Source organism: Nicotiana tomentosiformis, chromosome 5, assembly GCF_000390325.3.
Source record: "Nicotiana tomentosiformis chromosome 5, ASM39032v3, whole genome shotgun sequence".
NCBI classification, from domain to species: Eukaryota; Viridiplantae; Streptophyta; class Magnoliopsida; order Solanales; family Solanaceae; genus Nicotiana; species Nicotiana tomentosiformis.
This window is the reverse complement of record NC_090816.1, coordinates 84,097,482-84,117,829: the sequence shown is the minus strand read 5'-3', so window position 1 is coordinate 84,117,829 and position 20,348 is coordinate 84,097,482. Positions and strand designations below refer to the sequence as shown.

At 40.9% G+C, this 20,348-nt stretch overlaps 1 protein-coding gene across 1 annotated transcript; it reads right to left on the bottom strand.

The window, feature by feature from the left end:
- Nucleotides 1-17,139: 17,139 nt before the first annotated feature.
- On the bottom strand, nucleotides 17,140-18,660 carry LOC104110570 (probable carboxylesterase 120). Its single transcript, XM_009620099.4, has 2 exons — nucleotides 17,975-18,660; nucleotides 17,140-17,763 (listed from the first exon to the last, which is right to left on the bottom strand). The coding sequence occupies exons 1-2, from the start codon at nucleotides 18,492-18,494 to the stop codon at nucleotides 17,306-17,308; spliced, it is 978 nt and encodes a 325-aa protein (XP_009618394.1). The 5' UTR covers nucleotides 18,495-18,660; the 3' UTR covers nucleotides 17,140-17,305.
- Nucleotides 18,661-20,348: the final 1,688 nt, after the last annotated feature.

Below are 20,348 nucleotides of genomic sequence, written 5' to 3'. Positions count from 1 at the left end.
GACCATCTTGAGATCCTCGGGGTCGATATCAGAACCGGACGCATCGCCCTCTTCGATGGGACCCTTACCTTTTTCCCCATCGGCAGGAGAAGCATCCTTAGTCTGCCTAGAAGAAGTGGCCTCCTCATGCCCGAGAGGCACAGAGCTATCACCAAACGCCCCCTTCGCGACCATCCCCTCTTCGAGACACGAAGGTACGGTTGTATTGATTTCTTCTAACTAAGGCACTCAGAGGCCGCCCCATCATCCTCCCCAATAAAAATTGTTGCAGTCTCCCATGCCACGATCTCATCCTCTAATGAGTGAACAACCGGGAGCACACCTCCTCCTACATCCACGGCCTTTCTCTTGCGGGGTCTCAAGTCCACATTATGTGGAGAAACATCATCGTTCTCGGCGATGAGTATCGAGGAGGGAGCAGACATGGTAGCTAAGACGGGGGCGGAGACGAAAGGTGTAGCAATCATTCTCCTCCTAAATGAAGGCACAGGCATCCCGTTCCCTCCTACAGCCCCTTGATGGAACCTGGAGGAAACACAAAAAGATAAGCACGATGATGTAAGCAAGTACAAGTGCAACGCCGACCACAAGAATGCAAATATATGTTGGGGAAGGGCCAGTTTGAACTTTTGAAAGAAGCTCAACCAATCACAAATCCCTACAGTACAGGGGAGAACTTGTCTAACTCAGTCAATGAGATATGTCACCAATTGAAGAGGTCGTCCAGTAGTTGCAGAACAAGAAGGGTTATTCAACAAGCTCGGAATGAACAAATATTTGAAAAGGAAAAAGCATGAGTATTAGTATTTACGAGTACGGTTCCAAGCCTTATAGAAATCTGTGACATCGGCCACAATGGCTTCAGTCTTGACAAAGAAAAAGTCGAGCCAGAATTGTCGACTACCTTTGTCGTCCATTTTTACCACTAAGGACTTGCCTCCATGATGTTGAAGATTCAACATTGTGCCTCGATAGAAGCTGGGCGCAAACAGGTGAACCAAATGTCGTACCGTGACCTCAACACCGGCCAGATTGGAAAACTTTGATAGCATCTTGATCACCTTATAAAGTAAGGGAAAGCTGAGTGGGGCAAACCTTATAATAACGAAAAAACTCCTCCACCAGCGGAAGTAGGGTTAACGAGTAGTCGATGGTGAACATGTAGGCATAAAGGGCACAATACCCAGGACGGTGGGCATGTACTTCATCGTTGTCAGCGGGAATTAGTTCCACGTGGTTGGGAAGGCCATATTTGACTGTAAACTCAGTTAAATATTTGGTTGTCATCGAAGATTGGAATTTCTCAATCATCACCTCCGGCGGCCATTGAAGATCACGTTTAGGATCAGGACTACGGGGGATGACCCCCTCTACTGAGGGGAGAGCCTCCTCTTCAACGGCGGAGATGGTGTCTTCCCCATTAATGGGAAACACAACAGCCAACGGAATGGGCTGGTTTCCCTCATTTACATCTGAAGGCATGTTCGGCATAATTATGGAGGTTGAGAAAACTTAGAAGAAGAAAATTGAAAGTATAAAGGACAGATATAAGTTAGCAAGAGAAGAAAACTCGAAGATGATTCTAAAGAAGGTATAACCTGAATTCTGGTAAAACAATCCTTATTTATAGAGAATAGGCATTGAACCCGAAATGACTCGTCATGATTGCCACTAAAATCAAAATAGCAGAGACAATCAGGAGTCGTGCATGTATCGATGCAACACATCGAGAACATGTGTCATCATGACGGATGACATCATAACATTATATATTTTCCTTGACTAGATAGTTCCATTAAATCACCCGAGAAGTTTAAGATTTTGAAATATGCGGTCCGCGAAATGCCACGTCCCCTTTTTCACAACGACCGAGACCGTTGTTATCCGCTCATTGAACTCGCCCACGAGGACGACCTCAACAAGCGGAGAGACTAATTATATGGGCAAACAATACCATGTTATATGGGGACCAAGTCGACATAAAGGAAGCCTTCGGAGGCTGCACGTGTCATCAATAGGATATAATGAACTGGCTTCAAAGGATTGACGTCACGGGAAGACAATGCCTTATCGACAAGGTCAAAGTGATTCTACGGAGGACGAGGACGAGCACTCCTTTTTGAAAAGCAGTGACGTCTAGTTCTAGGATTACTATTCCCTAGAGAATATTCCAATGAATATTCTTTCCAGTTGTACTATCTAGGGTTTTGTGGCCCATGTACCCTTATAAATAGAAAGATATGAAGTTATGAGGTGGGGCATTGATTGTAAAGAAAAACACATTGTCATACTCTGAAGATTTTCTCTTTATCATATATATACAAAGTTCACCTTTTTACATCTTTATCTATCTATTGTTTCCTAATCAAAGAGGGTTCTGAATATCAAAAGGTTTATCATTATCCATTATTGTCAGAAGAATTATTGGAGAATCTCACCTTCTGTCATGTGACTTCTATTCATTTATTTACTTAAATGTCACTCATTGTTATTTATTGCTATCTTCCATATTCTTGAATCATTCATCATACCATTATTCCTATCATTTGTCGCTATTCAACGATACACGTGGGGTATTTTCAATAAATACACTTGAGCTATCTCTTGGATATTAATATAGACTAAGATTAATCCTATTTTATTATAAATTTGATTGTATAAATCTAAATTTAAATTTTGGGTCATACAATACTCACTAAACCTGCGTAGATCTTTGCACTGTTCCACCTGACCTTAGAGGTGTATTTAGCTAGGACAATCGTTCCCCATATTGAAAAAAGTTGTTACCAATATTGCTGCTAAAGAATAGGGCTTTTCACATGAAGGAGCCACGGGACCAACTCACGATAATTAAGGTAGGCAAGCTGGTACCACAGCGTTTATATCTCATTAAATTCGATATAAACAAATCTCTTTAAATCATTGAAATATGTCACGACCCGGAATTCCCATCTTCGGGACCTTGATGGTGCCTAACATTCCACTTGCTAGGCAAGCCAGCGTTATAGAATTCTTTAAACCATTTTTTGTCAACTTCAATAACAGAATCAATTAAGTTAAATAGAAGTTAAAACTGAATGCGGAATAACATAATGCCCATAATATCTGATACAATTCAGATCTGGAGTCACAACTCACGAGCTTCTAAGATTTTCTACAAACAGAGTCTGAAAGAAATACAATTGTTCTGAATGAAAAGAAACAGTAAAATATGGGAGATAGAAGGGGACTCCAAGGTCTGCGAATGCCAGCAGATCTACCTTGAGCCTCCTATAAGCAATTCCAACCTGCTAAGCCTCACGATCAGCTAGGGCCGGTACCAAAATTTGCACTAGAAGTGCAGAGTGTAGTATGAGTACAACTGACCCCATGTACTCGTAAGTGTCGAGCCTAACCTCGACGAAGTAGTAACGAGGCTATGACAAGACACTGACATAATAAACCTGTGCAGATAACAGTATATATACAAGAAAACAACAGTAACAGCTAAACATGTATTCTTGGGAGGGGGACATGCTAAAGGGACACAAGATATAAAAGATACAACTGAAATGATAACTAGAACAATCAACATGCTTTTAATCAGTGAAAACAACTAAACACAATGAAGAAAATTTGCACGGCATCACCCTTCGTGCTTTTACTCTCAACCTCACAATATAAATCATTAGATACGGCACATCATCAACCTTCGTGTATTAGCTCTCATAACATGGCACGGCATCACCCTTCGTGCATTAACACGCACAATATGTCGCAGCATCACCCTTCGTGTATTAACACTCATAACATGGCACGACATCACCCTTTGTGCATTAACACTCACAATATGACACGGCATCACCCTTCATGCATTTAAACTTACAACATAGTACGGCATCACCCTTTATGCATTAACACTCCCCCTTATCACATAACAATGAACAAGTAATAGCAGGGAGATAGAATCAACAAGAACAAGCCCTACTTCAACAATGGTTCCACAATACTAATCTCAACTTTGGAATCAATACTAAATTATCACAAAAACCCGTAAACACGATAAGAACGATCAATTAGTAAGTAAGTAGTCTAAGCATGGATAACAAGATCAAAGTAAGCAATAAACTACAAGGAACAAGTCCCACCCGCATGCTTTAACCCGACAACAACGCATAAGTACTCGTCACCTCACATATACGTTGTACTCAACATATAAACACATAGCAAATAGGCAAAAAAGTCCTAATCCCTCGAGTCAAGATTAACGACGACACTTACCTCGCTCCAAAGGTCCACTCAAAGCTCAATCACAGCTTTTCCATTAAAACGAGCCTCCGAACCAATAGAATCTAGCAAATTACTAACCAAACGATTCAAATTAAGCCTTAGGAACTTCCCACGATTGCAAAAAATTCAATTTAGGCCATTTTTGAGAAAGTCAACAAAAGTCAATCCCCCCCCCCAGGCCTGCTTGGTCCAATCGCGAAGTTCGGACCAAGACCCGTTTACCCATTCACCCCCGAGCCCGGTCATGTAATTTGTTTTGGAATCCGACCTCAATTTGAGGTCCAAATCCCTAATTTCTACCCAAAAAATCCCAATTCCACCACGGAAACTTTAGATTTTAGGTTGAAATCTTAGAAAAATTAGTGAAAGATTAAAAGGAAATAGGTTAAAATCACTTACTAACGATTTGGGGAAGAAATAGTCTTGGAAAAATTGCCTCTAAGGTTTTATGTTTTGAAAATTTGAAAAATGAACCAAAAATCCCATCTAAGACATATTTTGTTCAGTTGCAGATGTCGCATTTGCGACCTCAACTTTGCAAATGCGAAGCCCGCAAATGCGAGAAATCCATCGCATTTGCGAAGACACCCATACCTCTGCAATCATCGCATTTGAGATGAAACATTTGCAAATGCGAACATTGACTTGACCGCAAATGTGACCCTATGATCGCAAATGCGAAGAATCTCCCTCCCCAGCTCCTATCGCAAATGCGATGCTTTGTTCGCAAATGCGGACACTGGCCTCCCGTAAATGCGAACTCATGATCGCAATTGCGAACCTAGGCTGATCTAGGCATACTTCGCAAATGCGAAGAAATGACTCGCAAATGTGAGCCTGACAGAAGATGGAAATGTTTGCAAATGCGAACTCTGATCTCGCAAATGCGAGATCAGAGGCCAATTCCCAGAAATTGCAGATATCAGCAAATGTTCTAAGTCCAATTCACTTCGTAGCCTATCTGAAACTCACCCAAGACCTCGGGGCTATATACCAACTATGCACACAAGTCTAAAAACATCATATGAACTTGCTCGCGCAATCAAATCGCCAAAATAATACCTACAACTACGAATTGAACACCAAATCAAATGAAATTTTCAAGAAAACATTGAAACTTCAATTTTCACAACCAGACGTCCGAATCACGTTAAACCAACTCTGTTTCTCACCAAATTAGGCAGACAAGTCCTAAATGTGCTATTGGACTTATACCGGGCTCCGGAACTAAAATACGGACCCGATATCCAAAGAGTCAATTATGGGTCAAACATTTCAAATTCATTAAGCCTTTAGCTTTCAAATTTTAACAAAGTCCGATATCTCGGGCTAGGGACTTCCGAATTCGATTCCGGGGATACACCCAAGTCCTAAATCACTATACAGACCCATCGGGCTCGTCAAAACACAAATCCGGGTCCGTTTTCTCAAAATGTTGACCATAGTCAACTCAAATAGTTTTCAAAGAAAAATTTCATATTTTTCACAATTTTTAACATAAAAGTGTTCCGAAAACACGCCCGACTGCACATGCAAATCGAGGAGGGTAAAAATGAGATTTTAAGGCTTCAAAGAGTAGAATTAGGTTCTAAAATATAAGATGATCTATCGGGTCATCACATTCTCCACCTCTAAAATAACCGTTCGTCCTCGAACGTACATTGAAAAGTACCTGGGCTGGTGAAAAGGTAGGGATATCTACTCCACATATCCGACTCGGACTCCCAAGTAGCTGCCTCGATGGGCTGACCTCTCCTCTGCACTCGAACTGAAGGATAACTCTTTGATCTCAACTGACGAACCTGCCAGGCCAGAATAGCCACTGGCTCCTCCTCGTAAGTCAAATCCTTGTCCAACTGGACAGATCTGAAATCTAACACGTGGGATAGATCGCTGTGATACTTCTGGAGCATGGAGACATGGAACATCGGATGCACTACTGAAAAGCCCGGTGGCAATGCAAGCCTGTAAGTCACTTCACCCACTCTCTCAAGAATCTTGAAAGGTTTGATATACCGAGGGCTCAACTTGCCCTTCTTCCCGAACCTCATCACACCCTTTATGGGTGATACCCGAAGCAACACTCTCTCTCCGACCATGAATGCAACATCATGAACTGTACGGTCGGCATAACTCTTATGCCTGGACTGAGCTGTGCGAAGTCGATCCCGAATAATCTTTGACCTTATCCAAGGCATCCTATACTAAATTTGTACCCAACAACAGAGCCTTCCCCGGCTTGAACCATCCAACTGGCGATCGACACCACCTACCGTATAATGCCTCATAGGGAGCCATCTGAATGCTCGACGGGTAGCTGTTATTTTAGGCAAACTTCGCAAGTGGAAAGAACTGATCCCACAAACCTCCGAAGTCTATAACACAGGCGTAGAGCATATCCTCCAATACCTGAATAGTGTGCTCGGACTGCCCGTCTGTCTGAGGATGAAATGTTGTGCTCAACTAAACCTGCGGGCCCAACTCATGCTGTACTTCTCTCTAAAAGTGCAAGGTGAACTGCGTACCTCGATCAGAAATGATAGACACGGGCACACCATGAAGACGGACGATCTCGCGGATATAAATCTCTGTCAACCGCTCTGAAGAATAGGTAACTGCCACAGGAATGAAATGCGCTGACTTGGTCAGCCTATCCACAATGACTCAAACTGCATCGAACTTCCTCTAAGTTTGTGGGAGCCCAACAATGAAATCCATTAGTGATACGCTCCCACTTCCACTCAGGAATCTCCAACTTCTGAAGCAAACCACCAGGTCTCTGATACTCATACTTTACTTGATGACAATTTAGACACCGAGCTACATATGCAACTATGTCCTTCATTCTCCTCCACCAATAATGCTGCCGCAAGTCCTGATACATCTTGGTGGCACCCGGATGAATAGAATACCGGGAACTATAAGCCTCCTTAAGAATCAACTCATGAAATCCATCCACATTAGGCACACAAACACGACCCTGCATCCTCAAAACTCCATCATCTCCAACAGTAACCTGTTTGGCACCACCGTGCCACACTGTGCCCTTAAGGACAAGCAAATGAGGGTCGTCATACTGCCGCTCCCTGATGTGCTCAAACAAGGAAGACCGAGCGACTGTACAAGCTAGGACATGACTGGTCTCAGAAATATCCAATCTCACGAATTGATTGGCCAAAGCCTAAACATCTAATGCAAGCGCTCTCTCACCGACTGGAATGTATGCAAGGATGCCCATAGTAACTGACTTTCTACTCAAGGCATCGGCCACCAGATAAGCCTTCCCGGGATAATGTAAGATGGTGATATCATAGTCTTTCAATAGCTTCAACCACCTCCTATGCTGCAAATTGAGCTCCTTCTGCTTGAACAAATAATGTATGCTCCGATGATCTGTGAAAACCTCACACGACACGCCGTAAAGATAGTGCCTCCAAATCTTCAGCGCATGAATAATGGCGGCCAGCTCTAAGTTATGAATAGGGTAATTCTTCTCACGGACCTTCAACTGTCGCGACGCATATGCAATCACCTTGCCATTCTGCATCAATACTGCACCGAGCCCAATACGGGATACATCACAATATACCGTATAAGATCCTAAACCTGTGGGCAATACCAACACCGACGATGTAGTCAAAGCAATCTTGAGCTTCTAAAATCTCGCCTCACACTCGTCTGACCATCTGAATGGGGAACCCTTCTGGGTTAACCTGGTCAATGGGGCTGCTATAGATGAAAACCCCTCCACAAACTGACGGTAATAACTCACCAACCCTAAGAAACTTCGGATCTCCGTGGCTGAAGTAAGTCTAGGACATTTCTAAACTGCCTCCAATCTTCTTAGGGTCTACCTGAATACCCTCTGCTAATACAACGTTCCCCAAGAAGGCGACTGAGTCTAACCAAAGCTCGCACTTCGAAAACTTAGCATATAACTGGCTGGCTCTCAGAGTTTGAAGTACAATCTGAAGATGCTGCTCATGCTCCTCTCGACTGCAGGAGTAGATCAAGATATCATCAATAAACACAATCACAAAGGAGTCCAAATAAGACTTGAACACTCGATTCATCAGATCCATAAATGCTGCTGGGGCATTTGTCAACCCAAAAGATATCACTAGAAACACATAATGCCCGTACCGAGTCCGAAAAGCTGTCTTAGGGAAATCGGACGCCCTAATCCTCAACTGATGGTAGCCATACCTCAAATCGATCTTCAAAAACACCTTGGCACACTGTAACTTATCAAATAAGTCATCAATCCTCGGCAATCGATACTTGTTCTTGATTGTGACCTTGTTCAATTGCCGGTAATCTATGAACATCCTCATCGATCCATCCTTCTTCTTCACGAACAACACAGGCGCACCACAGTGCGAGACACTAGATCTAATGAAGCCTTTATCCAGTAGATCCTTCAACTGCTCCTTCAATTCTTTCAACTCTGGCGGGGCCATATGGTATGGAGGAATACAAATGGGTTGAGTTCCTAGAGCCAAATCAATACAGAAATCAATGTCCCAGTCGGGTGGCATCCCCGGTAGGTCTGCAGAAAACACATCTGGAAACTCACGGACAACTGGTACCGAATCCATAGTAGGAACCTCCGCACTAGAATCGTGGACATAAGCCAAATATGCTAGACACCCCTTCTCGACCATACGTCGAGCCTTCATGTAAGAGATAACCCTACTGGTGCCAAGAGTCCCTCTCCACTCTAATTAAGGCAACCCTGGTAAGGCTAAGGTCATCGTCTTGGCGTGACAATCCAATATAGCATGATAATGTGACAGCCAATCCATACCCATGATAACATCGAAATCTACCATATCGAGAAGTAGAAGATCTACACTGGTCTCAAGACTCCCAAAGGTAACCACACACAAGCGATAAACAAGATCTATAAAAATAGCATCTCCCACAGGTGTGGACACATACACAGGAGCACTCAAAGAACCACGAGGCACAACCAAATATGAAGAAAATTAGGATGACATATAGGAGTAAGTAGAACCCGGATCAAATAGAACTGAAGAATCTCTACTGCAAACTGAAACAGTATCTGTGATAACAGCATCAGATGACTCAGCCTTCGGCTTGGCTGGAAAAGCATAGCATCGGGGTTGGGCCCAACCACTCTGAACTACATATCTAGGACGGGCCCTAACTGGCTGGCCTCCACCTCTAGCGGCCTGACCTCCACCTCTAATGGCCTAATCACTGCCTCTGGATTCCTGACACCTACCTCTAGCTGGCTAAATGGGCGGTGAAGCACCTGGTGCCGGGATCATGGCACGAGAACCCTGATGCTGTGAATTGCTCGATGCACGAGGGCAAAATCTAGCAATGTGCCTCTAATCACCACAAGTATAACAGGACCTCAGCTGCTATGACTGCTGACCCTGGAACTGACACTGTCGACCTGAGTAACCACCCTGAAACTCTGGACCAGAGGTGCACTAATAGGAGCTGGTGGTGCATTGTAGGCTAGCTGGTCGGAATAAGGCATATGAGGGCCACGACCACCTGAAGTACCATGGGATGCCTGGATTGCTAAATGAAATGGCCTGGGAGGATGGACTCTACCAAAAGTACCTCTGCCTCTAGACGAAGCACCGCTAAACCCACCGGAATGACAAGGCCACTTTTCAGACCCCTGACCTCGCTCTTGTGCAAGAACCATCTCGATCCTCCTCGCAACATTAGCAGCCGCCTGAAAGAAAATCCCACTTCCGGTCTCCTTGGCCATATGTAGCTTGATAAGGTGAGTAAGTCCCATAATAAACCTCCTCACCCTCTCTCTCTCGATAGGAAGCAGAAGAATAGCTTGACGGGTCAGATCTACAAAACGGGTCTCATACTGAGTAACAGACATACTGCCCTGATAGAGTCACTCGAACTGCCTACAAAAATCCTCTCTCAGTATGACAGGAAGGAACTTCTCAAGAAATATCTGAGAGAACTGGTCCCAAGTAAGAGCAGGCAGCCCCGCTGGTTTGGTCAATACAAAATCCTTCCACCATCTCTTGGAGGAACCCGTCATCTGAAACACAGCAAAATCGACCTCATTGGTCTCAACTATCCCCATGTTCTGCTAAACCCCATGGCAACGGTCAAGATAATCCTGTGGGTCCTAGAAGGTGCACCACTGAAGTGAACTGGGAAGAGCTTGGTGAACTTGTCCAGTCTCAATAAGCCCTCAGAAGACATAGCAGGTCCATCATCGGCCTGTGCCGCAATAACCGGCTGAACTACTCCGACTGGCTAAGCTGCTGGAGTCTGATACGGGGGAGCTATCTGCTCCGGAGTGTGAGTAGTAGGAGTCTATGCTCCTCTTCCAGCCTAAGAGACGGCTGGTGCCATGGGAAATGTACCAGTCTCGGCCACACTCTCCATAAGGCCCACCAAACGGACCAAAGCGCCCTGAAGCAATGGGGTGGTGATGACCCCCACTACCCCCGGGACTTGAGCTGGTCCGACAGGAATAGTCTAGGCTGGAACCTCCTCGTCAAACTCTACTGAGGCTCCACTGCTGGTGCTGGTGGTCGAGCTCTGGTCTGAGCTCTGCCCCTGCCTTGGCCTCTAGCACAGCCTCGGCCTCGACCTCTGCCCCTCGCAGGAGCTGCCACTGGGGGCTCTAGCTGCTGCTCAGCTGAAGATGGAGTACGTGTACTCGCCATCTATGAGAGAATACGAGTAGAAGAGTTCAATTTGCAATGATAGAACAAAATCGCACGACAGAGAAGAATAGAAGTGAAATTTATTCCTAAACTTTTTAGCCTCTAGAAGATAAGTACAGACGTCTCCGTACCGATCCTCCAGATTCTACTAAGCTTGCTCGTGAATTGTGAGACCTAGGCAACTTAGTGCTCTGATACCAACTTGTCACGCCCCGAAATTTCCACCTTCGGAGCCGTGATGGCGCCTAACATTTCACTTGCTAGGCAAGCTAGTGTTATAGAATTCTTTAAACCATTTTTTGTCAATTTTAATAACATAATCAATTAAGTCAAATAAAAGCTAAAACTGAATGCGGAATAACATAATGCCATAATATCTCATACAATTCGGATCTGGAGTTATAACTCACGAGCTTCTAAGATTTTCTACAAACAGATTCTAAAAGAAATACAACTGTTTTGAATGAAAAGAAACAGTAAAATAAGAGAGATAGAAGGGGACTCCAAGGTCTGCTGACGCCAGCAGATCTACCTTGAGTCTCCTATATGCAAATCCAAGCTGCTAAGCCTCACGATCAGTGAAGGCCGGTACCAAAATCTGCATAAGAAGTGCAGAGTGTAGTATAAGTACAACCGACCCTATGTACTCGTAATGTCGAGCCTAACCTCGATGAAGTAGTGATGAGGCTATGACAAGACACTAACATAATAAACCTGTGCAGATAACAGTATATATACAAAAAATAACAGTAACAGCTAAACATGTATTATTGGGAAGGGGACATGCTAAAGGGGCACAAGATATAAGAGATACAGCGGAAATGATAACCAGAAAAATCAGCATGCTTTTAACCAATGAAAAAAACTAAACACAATGAAGAAAATTTGCACGGCATTACCCTTCGTGCTTTTACTCTAAATCTCACAATATATATCATTAGATACGGTACGGCATCACCCTTCATGCATTAGCTCTCATAACATGGCACGGCATCACCCTTCATGCATTAACACTCACAATATGGCATGGCATCACCCTTCGTGATTTAACACTCATAACATGGCACAGCATCACCCTTCGTGCATTAACACTCACAATATGGCACGGCATCACCCTTCGTGCATTAACGCTCACAACATGGCACAGCATCACCCTTCGTGCATTAACACTCTCCCTTACCACATAACAATGAACAAGTAATAGCAGGGAGATAAAATCAATAAGAACAAGCCTTAATTCAACAATGGTTCCACAATACCAATCTCAACTTTGGAATCAATACTCAATTATCACAAAAACCCGTAAACACGATAAGAACAATCAATTAGTAAGTAAGTAATCTAAGCATGGATAACAAGATCAAAGTAAGCAATAAACTACAAGGAACAAGCCCCACCCGCATGCTTTAACCCGACAACAATGCATAAGTACTCCTCACCTCACATATACGTTGTACCCAACATCTAAACAGATAGAAAATAGGCAAACAAGTCTTAATCCCTCGAGTCAAGGTTAACCACGATACTTACCTCGCTCCAAAGGTCCACTCAAAGCTCAATCACAGCTTTGCCTTTCAAATGAGCCTTCGAACTAATAGAATCTAGCAAATTACCAACTAAACGATTCAAATTAAGCCTTAGGAACTTCCCACGATTGCAAAGAATTCAATTTAGGCCATTTTTGAAAAAGTCAACAAAAGTCAACCCCCCTCCTCGGGCCCGCTTGGTCTAATCCCGAAGTTCGGACCAAAACCCGATTACCTATTCACCCCCGAGCCCGATTATGTAATTTGTTTTGGAATCCGACCTCAGATTGAGGTCTAAATCCCTAATTTTTACCCAAGAACCCCAAATTCCACTATGGAAATCTTAGATTTTAGGTTGAAATCTTAGAAAAAGTAGTGAAAGATTGAAAGGAAATAGGTTAGAATAACTTACCAACGATTTGGGGAAGAAAGAGTTTTGGAAAAATCGCCTCTAAGGTTTTAGGTATTGAAAATTTGAAGAATGAACCAAAAATCCTGTGCGAGAAATCCATCGCATTTGTGAAGACTCCCACATCTCTGCAATCATCGCATTTGCGATGAAAAGTTCACAAATACGAACACTCACTTGACCGCAAATGCGATCCCATGATTGCAAATGCGAAGACTTTCCCTCCCCAGCTCTCATCGCAAATGCGACCGCATGATCGCAATTGCGAACCTAGGCTGACTCAGGCACACTTCGCAAATGCGAAGAAATGGCGCACAAATGCGAGCCTGACAGAAGATGGAAATGTTCGCAAATGCGAACTCTTATCTCGCAAATGCAAGATCAGAGGCCAGTTCCGAGAAATTGCAGACACCAGCAAATGTTCTAAGTCCAATTCACTCTGTAGCCTATCGAAAACTCACCTGATCCCTCGGGGCTCTAAACCAACTATGTACACAAGTCTAAATACATCATATGAACTTGCTCGCGTGATCAAATTGCCAAAATATCACCTAGAACTACGAATTGAACACCAAATCAAATGAAATTTTCAAGAAAATTTTGAAACTTCGATTTTCACAACCGGACGTCCGAATCACGTCAAACCAACTCCGTTTCTTACCAAATTTGACAGACAAGTCATAAAGGTGCTATTGGACCTATACCGGGCTCCAGAACCAAAATAGCGACCCGATATCTAAAAAGTCAACTAAGGGTTAAACATTTCAAATTCATTAAGCCTTTAGCTTTTAAATTTCAACAAAGTCCGATATCTCGGGCTAGGGACTTTCGAATTCGATTCTGGGCATACACCCAAGTCCCAAATCACGATAGGGACCCATCAGGACCGTCAAAACACGAATCCAGGTTTGTTTTCTCAAAACATTGACCAAAGTCAACTCAAATGGTTTTCAAAGCAAAATTTCATATTTTTCACAGTTTTTAACATAAAAGCTTTCCGGAAACACACCCGGACTGTGCACGCAAATCGAGAAGGGTAAAAATGAGATTTTTAAGGTTTCAAAGCGCAGAATTAGGTTCTAAAATATAAGATGACCTATCGGGTCATCACAAAATATTATCGGTTGGTACCACAATGTTAATATCTCATTAAATTCGATAGAAAAAAATCTCATTAAATCATTGAAATTGTCACGCCCCGAACCTAGGAGCGAGACCAGCACCCGGTGCCTCACCTAACCTGGCATACCAAATTGCGACTAAGGGACTCTGAACATATAATGTCATACTTTGGCCATGGGGCCACCTTGCAAGACAATTTGCGAAGCAAAATATAAAACTGAATGGAAACTAGCGCTAACTAAACATCAATATAAAGCTAGGCCGACAAGGCCGTCATAGCTACTACAGCTAACAAACCATCAAATATACATACCAGGCCTACAAACCCAACATACTGCACTAACCAACAGTATATGTCTACAAGCCTCTACTTATAGATATATTGTGATTGGAACAGGGCCCCGACCAACCCATAACATATATACAGATATACATAAGATGTACATAAAACTCTAGACCTGGCAACTCCGAAAGACGTGGAGCTTACCGATCAGGCTGAACTCGGGAAACACCTACTGAGGAGGTCTACCCATCTGTCTGTCTGAACCTGCACGTATGAAATGCAGCGCCCCCAGAAAAGGGACATCAGTACGAAATAATGTACCGAGTATGTAAGGTAATAAAATAACTAAAATCTAAAACTGAACTGATAATATGATAACTGAAATTAACTGGGAGTCAAACATGGTCTGGAGATATACTTACCCACTAATAGTGACTAAACTCCTTCAATATAGTAAGTAAAATAAATGTCCGGCCCTATAAGGCTCGGTACGTGTAACTGCTCGGCTGTAGTAGGCTCGCTCATAGGCGCTCGGCCATACTGGGCTCTGTACCTCGGCCATCCTAGGCTCGCTCATAGGCGCTCGGCCACAGTAGGCTCGGTATATATAACTTACCATCTGATCAGAGGTTGCCCAATAGGGGCCTGCCCACCGATTATAGCTCGATGGTGGTGAAAATAGTGTAATACTCTCTATATATATATATATATATATATAGACCCTCTGCTCTCTTGACTGAATAAAGACCAAACTAAACTGAATATGAAGTCTCGATAAGGAATAATATTGTAACTTATGAGACTAGAATAATGTGAATAAATTCATGAATACGAACTTCTCTTTATGTCTCATTATTAACACATGTAGCTACGAGATCATGCCAAAATGAAGGAAGGGCTTAGCCTTAACATACCTTATCACAATCTTTCCAATCACCAAGTTGAACTCACCTCTTCGCACCTTAATCTACAAGAATGATAATAATACTATCGTTAAGTTACGAAAGGTACAACTATCGCACAACGAACGACAAACTTATTTTGTATTAAAACGGGCAGCATCTCCCCTATAATCCTTACTTCCTCCAAATTCAAGATAACACCAACAATACAAGAATAGAACAATAACAACATATATACATCATTTTCCAGCCCTATATACACCATCAAATACTACAAAACAGCCCAACACACCCCAATCTCTTCATACACAAAACGACCACCATAGTAGTGTCAAACGACCCGAAAATGTTATGACGAACGACCAGCCAACCACCCTACATTTATATGGTGTTTATACACCCCCTTCCTCCTCTAAAACTCCACAAAATAGTAGTAAAATACGCAGCCCAATAGCAACACAAAACAGTCCACAAAACAGTCCGCTACAAGTGAATAACTCGAACTCACGGCTTCCGATCACCGTCCCGTGAGTTCTTACAAGTATAGAATGACTTACCATGAATTTACAGCAGAAAAAATGGATGAAAGATATCAGTAAACTTACCTTATTTGTTGGATAACTCAGCTCCTATCTTGGTTCTTCAAACTCTAGGTTTTACCTCCAATTAGAACTTGAAAGGGAGTGAAAATCAATTAGGGCTTGTGGGAAATATTTGGGAGGATTCTTTGCAGAGCTTATGTCTGGTTATTATGCTCTATTTTAAGTCTAATATATGAAGAAAATAGACCTTTAAAAGGCCTCTTTGGACGACCCGAAATGACCCATTTTTGGGCTTTCATTTAAGCAAGTAGGTGACACACCTACTTGTCACCTAGCAGCTTATGCAGTATCGCAAAAATGCCCATATATCTCTACTCCGATATCATATTGACAAACAGTTTAATGCGTTGAAAAATAGACTCATAGATCTTTAATTTTATGGGTGGAACACCCCATAACTCTAAGTATATTGGGAGAAAATTGCAGTTACATTTGACCCAAAGTTTCAGTAAAACTTATGAATGTAACTTGTGATGACTTTCATCGACTTTTGTTCCACAACTCGCTTGACTTCAAAACATAACACACGGATGTCATACGACTAATATAAATCATAACATAATCTCCTTATCATGTTAATCACCCTAGTCTCACCCCAAAGGTACATGTTATAACATTCCCAACTTGTCGACTTTCGACGAAACATTATTTTATTTAATTGCTTTAGCTTCTGAACTGTCCAACCCTCTTTGTACTTGTTGTTCATGATCTTCAATATTTGTAACCTCAGAGGTAACATGATTAACTTACTTTATATACTTTTAAATATTATCTTATTTTTGGTCCTACATTAGTTTGCTTACGATGCATTTTTTTACGTACGAAAATATAGGGTGTAACAGAAATATCATAGGTTGGTACCACAAAATTAATATCTCATTAATTCGATAGAAAACAAAATCTCATTAAAACATTGAAATATCATAGGACCCGTTTAGCCATGATGAATTGTTCCGGTACTTATTTGAAAAGATGAAATAGTTATTACCAAGACTAGTTTAGTCGTGAAACTTTGAGTTTTAACAGAAATATTTTTTGAACTTCAAGCAAAATTATTATATTGAATACTAATAATATATTTTTGAATGTGTATGCATAACTTTTCAATCTTCAATTCTCTCTCACAAAATTTTAAATTCCAGACTCCTTTTGTCAAGTGAAGTTCAATGCAAACATAATTTCTACTGCGCCAAACCTTTTTTCCACAAACTCAAATAGGAGTAATATTTGTTTCAAGTACAACTGTAAATATTGTACTCCAAAACGCATACTTATGGATCTCATGATTTTTGGGTTGAGCTATGGAAGTTTTTGCTTCTCCCCTGCCCTCTCCAAAAAGAAAATAAAAAACAGAGAAACTTATTTTCATAGAAAAACAGAACAATTAAAGTAATCTCATAAACTATAGAGTACCCTGCTCCTCTCTTATTTGCACAAAACGAAACTTTACCTGCATGAGAATGAAATGAAACAAACACGACATAGATATTAATAAGTACTAGCATATTTTTAATTTTTACTAGCATTTAAGAAATCCCTGGTGGCATCATATAAAGCTGCTGCCATTGATTGATCGAACACTTCCATAGCATGGTAACCATCTCTAAAGAACTTGTAAACTTTTATACCTTTCTCTTCCAACAACTTGACACAGTTACGTGCAGCATCAACCAGAGGATCTTCACATACACCACTTACCAAAACCTTCCAACCTAATTCCTTCATATCTTCTAAATGCTTTGACCCTCCATCTGCACATGGATTGCAATATTCATGATCATGATCCACCCCTTTTGGCAAACACAAGTCGAACATCTTGTCAATTGCATGGAGCGGCAAAAGCTGATCATCTTTTAGCTTCTCCTCTGATTCTGTCCTGTTTTTCCCACTGAAATATGGATGATGCAAAATCAATCCTTTGATTCTCAAGGGCTCTAGTTCTTTAGCTGCAGCAGCCGCACGTAATCCTGTATAAAGAGGTTACAAAATCAATCCATTTTTCAGCACGTAATCGTCCTTTTATCTCAAGTTTAAACAGGATAATGAGTTATGTTCAGTTTGTTGAATTGACCTAGAACTCGAAATGACCTATCAAACTATTGGATCAAAATAGTCTAATAATATCTTGAAAAATACATTATTAGCTTTCACACTGAGATAGAGGTTAGTCAAATATACCTGCATGATATGCCAAATTGCCTCCGGCGCTGGTTCCATAAAGATAGACATGACTCAAATCAGCGTAATTACTGACCCATTCATCCTTAGTGGACTTAATCCAATGTAATCCATCCATGGCATCTTCGTAAGCTGCAGGAAGGCGGTGTTCAGGGGCGAGACGATATTCGAGTGAAATAACCATAGCATTAACTCTTTCAGAAAGTGCTTGACAAAATACATCGAAGATAAAAGTATTGGCATGGAAATAAACAAAGCCTCCGCCGTGATAGTAGACTATGAGAGGCAATTTCTTAGGAGCAGAGGCTTTTGTTACTCGTCGTGGGACGTAAAGTCGAAGCCAAGTTTTTTTGTTGGTGTCAAGGGTCACGTCCCTGGAAATGACTAGAGATGTGCCTCTAGGATCAGAATTGGCTTGCTTAAGGGATTCAGAGTTACGTTTTACTGTGTCACCTGGTAATTCTTGAATCTTGAGAAAAGGATTGTCAAAAATTGGACGAGCAAATCTTTGGCTAGTCATAATTAATTATTATACAGAAGTTGAAAACAAGTGTGGGAGGTTTTTATGTTTCACTGAATGAATGTTAAAGAGACAAAGTTTTGGATGTTATATATAAGATCACTGAGAATTAGGGAGTTGTTGTCGCTGCGGTTTGTATGGAAAAGGCCTAGTGGCCCTATTCTTTGGTTGGAATTCTGACCAAGCTCAATTCCTTATTGTAGTGCTGAAAAGAAAAAAAGAAAAAATAAAGATTTGGGAGTTGCTTTCGGTAATGACAAGTTGTACATCAACGAAAATTCATTCCACCATTAATTATTTAGTAAAAAGTTGCTTGTGATTTTTTTTTTTTTTTTTTATTATTATTATTTTTTGCTTGTGAAGTTTCTGCTCATAATCTATTGAAGGGTATCCTTCTAGATGTGTCTTTTCTTTAGTGATGATTTTGATATTTTGTGATTTCCTACTAAGTAAAGGTCTCAATTATTTTGGTGCTTTGAGCGTTGATGTGACCCCTCATCTTTTCTGTTAAGATTAAATTTATTTGTGCACTTATACTCCTTATTTGAGTTGGACATATATTAAATCATGAAAAATTATCAACTGAAGGACCATAAATGTACATTCTAATTAAATGATGAAGGCTAAATGTGATTAGTTTTTTTTTTTCTTTTTTAATGAATGTGATCAGTTGAATTATTACGAGAATAAAATTTAAGGTTGTTAACAAGTGAGATCAAGGTTGTATCTTTCCCAAAAAGAAAATCTGCTCTATTAGCGGAAGACAATTCTCTCCCAAGAAGGGACACTAATTAAAATGACGGTGTTTTTGGTGTCACGACCCAAAACTCAGCATATCGTGATGGCGCCTATCATGATACTGAGCAAGCCAACAATTCATACATACCAACATTTTTAAATTTCAAAATATAACGAAAGAGGTTTAAGTAACACTACTAGAAAACAGGCAAAAACCGTCCAAAGAATACCGACCGACATCGGTCGGAAAAAAAACCGACCAAAATCGGTCGAAAAATAAGTAAATTGGTCGCAAAAGTCAAAGAAAATAATTCTGACAACGGAAATAGTGGTCCCACAACAAATATATAAAATTTTCGACCGATTTCGATCGGAAATTAGTCAATCTTTGACCAAGACCTGATCATACTTGCATATTATCTTCTAAAATAATATTTAATTAAACTTTTTTCAAATATACCGACCGAATATATATATATATATATATATATATATATATATATATATATACACACACACACACATACACATAATCTTTTGAATGTTTTATTCTCAATCACCTTATTAGTACTTTGCTCGGATAGTTCATCAGTGGATCAATTGGAAATTCAATTATATTCGGTTAAATCTTACTATAACATATTTTAAAACAAAGTATATAGTTTTATAAGATGTAGTGCTATATTAATATTTAAGTTTTGGCAACAACTTAATACAATTGGATAGAACTTAATATAATTGGATACAACTTAATATTGGATATAATTTATATTAAGTTGGATATAACTTAATATTGAATTTTCAATTGATCCACCAATGAAGTATCCGATCAAAGTACTAATAAGGTGATCGAGAATAAAATATTCAAGACTGTGTCGACTGTACACATCTTGGAGCATCTAGTTACTCATTATACCGGAGCATCTAGTCACATAAACTCCAAGATTTATTTTCTTATTTAGTCACCGATCAAGCATTCAAGTATGAATAGTTGAGAATAAATCATCAACGCTAGTCATATGTATGTAAGTGTAAATTATCGAGTTTAATTGACATAATCGTTGGATATGTGTAAATATTAATTTTATGAAAATACCGACCGAAGTCTGTCGATTT